This window comes from Equus quagga, chromosome 7 (assembly GCF_021613505.1).
Source record: "Equus quagga isolate Etosha38 chromosome 7, UCLA_HA_Equagga_1.0, whole genome shotgun sequence".
NCBI lineage: Eukaryota > Metazoa > Chordata > Mammalia > Perissodactyla > Equidae > Equus > Equus quagga.
The window spans coordinates 64,209,117-64,216,086 of record NC_060273.1 but is presented as its reverse complement, the minus strand read 5'-3'; the positions used below and the strand labels follow the sequence as shown (position 1 = coordinate 64,216,086).

At 40.2% G+C, this 6,970-nt stretch overlaps 1 protein-coding gene across 1 annotated transcript in view; it reads left to right on the top strand.

Moving 5' to 3' along the window:
- Positions 1 to 1,859: 1,859 nt before the first annotated feature.
- Positions 1,860 to 6,970, top strand: part of ITK (IL2 inducible T cell kinase) — a 66,024-nt gene continuing 60,913 nt past the window's right edge. The window contains exon 1 of the mRNA XM_046666413.1: positions 1,860 to 2,091. Coding sequence (XP_046522369.1) covers positions 1,954 to 2,091 — 138 coding nt within the window. The 5' untranslated portion in view covers positions 1,860 to 1,953. The remainder of the gene's footprint in view (positions 2,092 to 6,970) is intronic.

The window sequence follows — 6,970 nt, the reverse complement described above, 5'->3', positions numbered from 1 at the left end:
GTTTACTCAAAGAGAAACAGCTTAGTAAGTGACAGAGATCTGATTTCCACATAAGGTCGTCTGTCTTCAGAGCCCATACATGCTTTGTTTGTTGTGCCATTGTAAAGAATTTCTTTTCTACTCTTCCACTAAGTTTTGGGATAGAAAAGCAATCATCTCTCTGCAGTGCAGAGAAACTTCTATGAGCTTTCATTTAAATTTTAAAAAATAAAAAACTTCAGGGGCTGGCCTGGTGGCTCAGTGGTTAAATTCCCATGTTCTGCTTCAGCAGCCCAGAGTTTACTGGTTCGGATCCTGAGTGTGGACCTACGCACTGCTTGTCAAGCCATGCTGTGTAGGCGTCCCACATAAAAAGTAGAGGAAGATGGGCACAGATGTTAGCTCAGGGCCAGCCTTCCTCCGCAAAAAGAGGAGGATTGGCGGCAGATGTTAGCTTAGGGCTAACCTTCCTCAAAAAATAAAAATAAAAAAATAAAAACCTTCAATATATTTCTCTTAATTGTTTTATGGTCATTGTCTCTTTTAATTGTCTGATCCAGTTTGGTCTTTATTCATTCAATACATTTTTCTTAAACATCCCTTTTATGTGCCAGCACCGTGATGGTGGCTGAGTATATAATGGTGAGCAAAACCACACACAGTCCTCACTATCATGGAGCTTTGAGACCAGTGAGGGAGACAAACATTAATCCAAAAATCACCCTTCAAAATGTACAATTACAACGGTCATAAGGAATTTATAATTTAGAGTTAAGCAGGCAAAGTAGGGGAGAGAAGATATTTTCAGGCAAAGTAAGCAGATGTTCAAAGCGGTGTGAAGAACGGCCATGAAGGCTGGAGTGAGTACATGAGAAGGCGTGAACAAGGAATGAGATGAGACTGGAAGGAAGCCAGAGAGCAGCCCTATAGTGCCTTGTGTAGGGGCACTGTTATTCCTTTTCACAGATGAAAACTGAGGCTCAGAGCTCTTGAGTAATTTGGCTACAGTCTCCCAGCTAGTTAGGTGGTGGAGCCAGAATTCAAACTGTGGCAGGTAGAATAATGGCTGCCCAAAGGTATCCGTGTCCTGATTCCTGGATTGTGGATATGTTAGGTTACATGACAAAAGGAAAGTAAGGTAGAAGATGGAATTACGTTTGCTAATAAGATGACCTTAAAATATGGGGATAATTTTAGATAATCTAAGCAGGTTCAGGGTAATCTCAAGGGTCCCCTTAAATATGTAAGGGGGAAGCAGAAGCAGAGGTTACAATTGTATGGATGAGAGAACTTGACCTGCTGCTGTTGGCTTTGAAGATGGAGGAAGAGGGCCACTAGTCAAGGAATGCGGGTTGTCCTAGAAGCTGGAAACGGCAAGGAAACACATTCTGCCCTAGAGATCTTCCAGAAAGGAACGTAACCCTTCTCACATCTTGGTTTTAGCCCAATGAGACCCATTTTGGACCTCTGAACTAGAGAATGGTGAGAGAAAAAAATTTGTGAGCCACTAAGTTTGTGATAATTTATTACTGCAGCAACAGAAAACTAATACACAAGCGGTGCTCATGGGCTCCATGGGCCCATGTTCCCACCCTTTGTGCTACATGCCTTAACTGTTGGATGGGCTAAACCAGGAACTACAAAGATTAAACTCCAATCCTTCATATCATTTTGAGTTTAAGGGTTTTCATTTCTTCATTTTCAAACCATACAGCAAAGGGTATGTGTATTTTTTACATAGGCCTCTTGGCTTTGTGAATTTCGAAAGGATGTGGTTATGGCCTTTGACATCAGAGCAGAGGCTCCGCAATGTTGACTGAACATTGATAGAAAGATAACGTTGGAGGCAAGTTGCCTTTGAACAACGCTCTGAAGATCAACTGCCTCCCCATCGCATTCCTTGTGCCGAAGCTGTTTCCTCTGGTTGTGCTAAGGGGTGATGCCCTGGGCGCATCACTTTTCAAGAATTGGATCATGAACAACTTTATCCTCCTGGAAGAACAGCTAATTAAGAAATCCCAACAAAAGAGAAGAACTTCTCCCTCGAACTTTAAAGTCCGTTTCTTTGTTTTAACCAAAACCAGCCTGGCGTACTTTGAGGATCGTCATGGGGTATGTGAGCACTTTGTTTCTCTTTTTTTTAAACAATATTTTATATTTAGACTGCGCTGAATCCATAGAATAAAATAAGAACACAGGGAACACGTGCATGCTTGTTATAACACCTAAAAAGTACAGTAAGAGTAATCAGAAGAGAAATGTGCAAAAAAGTCAAGAGATGAGGTGGTTGTATTAGGTGATTTCAGTTCTAAAATCTGTAAAAGAGTAAGTTTAATATTTATTAGCTTCCCCTCCCCTGAAAGTTTAATTTTGAATTATAATATTTCATGTGGCAAATGTTATGATTGGATAGGATTTGAATTTCATTTGAAATATACTGCGTTTTATGGAACATAGATTAATAAAATATTAGCATTCACTGGGAGCTAAGGGATGATCTAGCCCAGTTTGCTTAATTTATAGTGGATGAAACTGGTACTTACAATGGTTCAGTGATGGGTCCAGAGTCAACATTTTTACGAATTAAATTCTATTTGTCTCAATGGTCACCGCTCACTTAATAACTTAGAATAATATTCCCTGGGCATTTAATTGTCTAAAATTTGCAAGGCACGGTGGTAAATCTCTTCATCCCTTGGAGAACTTCCCAGGAGACTAGAGTTACCACGTACAAAGTGTTATGCAGTACAGACCTGGTTCTTATCCAGATGATTACAGCTGCTAAGCTAGGTCAGTTTTTTTTATGTAACTAAATATATTCTTATGTTCCATAACATCAGTAAGAATAAGAGCAACATGAATAATCATGACAATGTAGTTTGGTACAAAAAGCACTGAGCAAGGGGTCAGAGACCAACTCGTTTTCTCTCTAGGTGAGTTATCCTGGGCAAATGTTTCTACCTTCTGTGTCAGTTTCTTTCTTTATAAAATGAAAGGACTGGAAATACCACCTACAATACTTATTTCTTCTTTAAAACTCTTTTGTTTCTATAAAATAGCACTTGTTTAGCCCTTCTCGCAATTATTCAAAGCACAATGACTTCATAGTGTATCATTGTATTGTTTTTCTGTCAGTAGGGTAGAAGGGCAAGAGTTTTCACCTGTATTTTACTGAAGGGGAAATAACATTAGGTGCTAGATGATCACTTAGAGACAAAGGCACTCAATTCCTTGTTGGGATCTGACTTAGTGGGTGTGGGTGTGATTTTGTAGACACTCTTTAGAGAGCCAGGCTTTGAACCGTTCAGTGGAATGGAGTCCTGAGTGAAACCAGGCTGGCTGTGAACTCTATGGATGCCTGGTTTTTTAAGTTGCAAGTGAAATAGTACTGCCTGTTCTTTAGAGGTGAAAAGACGTGCTTAGAGGTGAAAAGAGACTTCAGCAGCCTCTTACCAAGAACAATCAACCAATCAATCAGAAAGCATATGGAATTACCCATGGGAAAGGCCTCTCTGTTCAGTGCCCCATAAGTATTTGTTGACTAAATTAATAGAGGGCCAGAGGTCACATTCTGAACTTAGAGTATTCATCACATAGAGCCGATAATCCACATGACATCAGTCCATTTTTTTCTTTTTATGAATGAGATATTAGAAGTTCGTTTCACATTGAAAGAATAATCATTTTCCTTTAAATATTTTTTTTTTCAAAGCCCATCTTACAGTTTTCACCAACTTGTTTTCCTGACCCAACACAGCATCATCTCATTTAGTTAGTACTGATCATTCCTGAGCAGCATTGCTGTTGGGGAACTGTTTGGTTGTGAATTCAGTACCATCTTATCTGCAAATAATCACACAACCAAATGGTCTTGATTCAGAATTTTGTTGGTTATAATTTGCATGTAGACAATGTTGTGAAGTCACTTTGCTTCTTCATTTGAATGTTACGAAAAATTCCAGGACAATTAATTTATTCTGGGGAGCCCTGAGCTATAGTTTTTAAGATTTCCATGTGGGATATAGTGGATATATGATATTCAAACATCGAATTTCCCATTTTCTAATGCCCATAGCTTATATTCACAAATAACATTTTAAGTCATTACTTTAGATATTATAGAAATTTATTTGTTAAAAGTTTATCTGAGGTCATTGAGAAGGGTAAGATATGTGAGTTATCATGGTTTATGTCCTATGTATGTTCCATTGTTTAGGGCCATCAATTTGCACATGAGTGCCTTGTGCACCGCCCGTAAATAAGAATAGCATTACACTTGTGGGAATAAACTTTTTATTTCGAAATTAAAGCCTCAGCTTTCCCATCTGTACAATGGATATAATAATAGTACTCACTTTGTGGGAAGATGGTAAAGCTTAACAGAATGTATTTAGACTGAACTATTTGAATTTACCATTTGGTAGATCAAAAAAGGCCAGATATTGCCAATTTCGTATAGTTCAACTTAATATATAAAGTACTTAGCATGAGTCCTATCAACTAGTCAAATTTAGCTCTTATTTGTATCACTATAATATCTCTGAAGGAGCTAACAGGGTGGCATAGCACATTTAATTTCAAATGAAGGGAAACATTAAAGGATTCTTCAAAGTCAGGCAAACATCAGGGTCCTGGTTCCTTCTATTCTGTGGCTAAATACAAGTCTGTGGGGAGAGATATACAAGCATCATGAAGTGTCTGATGCTGGGCCATCCTTGGCCCCTCTTGGGGGTCTCAGCTTCTTCTTCTTTTTCCTCATTTGCAAAATTATGTTCCTTGCAGCTCTAAAATTCTGTAAATTTATGACAGCATATGAAAAATAATTCTTTTACCTATTCAGGAACAAACTTTGTAGATCTGCAAATTAAGTATGTTTTTTCTGACTTTAGATATCCATGCCTATTGTCATTATCATCCTGACTGAGCCTCTCATTTTAACATGGATTTAATTCTATGTCAGATGCCTATTTCCTCTACTGGGATATGGCAGTGTTTTCAGGGGGGCCAGGCAGCTGCTTCATCCCGCTGGACCAGTGGGCCAGAAAGAAGCACAGAGCGAGCATGTGGTGGCTCACACGCAGGCATGATTTCAGATGCTCCCTTGTGCCTGCCAATTTCTTTACAAAGTGGTCCCTGATGCCTGGCATTCTTTAACAAAAAACAGTGAGAGATTAGGGCCCGGTAGCGTGCTGGTACATGTTTAACAACCATTGTAGTGTAGTGGCAGTAGAGAGTGTTGGGGAACCCTGATTCGCAGTGTTTGCCAATTTCTCTGGTGTAAATATTCCCATGATAGCCAAGTTCAAACTACCAACATGATACGTACTGCTCACAAAATTCCTGAAAATTTTAGAATCAGTTCTCATGGGCCAGTACAAACTGACTCCAGCACACCACTGGCAGCTTAAGTACAAATTATCTCTGGAGAGATAGTTGCCGACTAAGCAACGTGCTTAGTTGCACGTGACGGATATCAGATCCTTTTCAGTAGGGGGAAAGAGAGAAATGGAGGGCCTTGGGCTGGTTGAGTAGGGAGGGGACAGAAGGGGCAGCATAGATGGAGACAAGCATCACAAATTGGTGAGGCCAGCGTAGCCAACTAGAGCTGGATTCAAATGCTGCCTCTGTCACTTTCTAGATATAGGACCTCAGGCAAGATACTGAACCTCTTTAAGCTTCTGTTTCCTCTTTGTAAAGTAAGAACCCCAATACTACCTACCTCAAGCAATGTTGCGTACTTCATGAGAAAAGAATGTTATAAGCTTGGCCCTAATAGTACCATCTCTATCTTCTGAAAGGCCCTTGGGAGAACTGGAAAGGTTTCCCTATTTTCATGATTTGACACGTTGGGAATCAAGTTTTCTGTGCCCACCATGGTGTGGGAGCCATTACCATTTACGTGGGGCAGGATAAACAGTCAAGATCATCATTCTAGTCAGTGTCCAGTTGAGGGTCTCCACTCATCATGGACTCTTCCCTTTAGCCTACAGTCTCTTGCAGCATGCATCCTTCCTAAATTAAAGACGGCAGGTGAGGAGATGGTCCCCTTTCCTGGCTTTTGGAAGCATCATTGCATAGTGGTCAAAAACACAGCTTTTGGTATCAGACAGATCTGGGTCAAAAACTAGCTCCATTCCTTAAGATCTGTGTGGCTTTGCATGAGTCGCTTAATGCTATGTGAACCTCTATAAATAATAGCTCTATAAAGCTATTTACATTTTTTGCAATGATTAAACTTTGTTTCTTGATCTTGTGTCCTTTTAATGAGATGGATGTCACTATTATCCTAATAATAATAGTAACCAATATTTCCTAAGCACTTACTGTGTTTCAGTCACTGTGCTATATGTGGATTATTTCATCTAATCCTTACAACCACCCTGTAAATTAGGAACTATTATTACCCTAATCTACAGAGCAGGTAACTGAGGCAAAGAGAATTTAAACAACTTGCATGGGGAGAGTTTATATAACTCCCATATGTCTCCAGAGCCTACACAGCTTCCCTACTAAATGGTGCTTATTACTATTGGCAGTTGTTACTCATAGGTAATTGGAGACTCTTCTGGGTTGTAGCAAAGTGTGCAATGCCTACTTACTCTAAAGTCCTCCTGTAAAAGGTGGTCCTGAAAACCAGCATCTCATGCCACCTGGGTCTTCCACAATGAAGTATGTTATGAGTCTATCATTTCCACGTCCACTCCAGGAGAGATCTTTGTCTTCATTCACGTCGGGGAGCCCCACTATGTGCCCAAAAAGAAATGAGAGCCTTGGCAACTTTGCCTCCTAAAGTTCCTCTAGAATCTGTCCACTTCTCTCCATTTCCTACAGTCACCTTCCTCATGAAAGCTGCCAGCAGCTCTCACTTGGGACTGCCACCATTCCTAATGGTCTCCCTGCACCCACTCTACCCTAGTCCACCACCGCTCCATTCCCCACATAGCAGCCAATGTGAGCTTGTCACATGGTGACTGTGATCTTGTCCTGACGA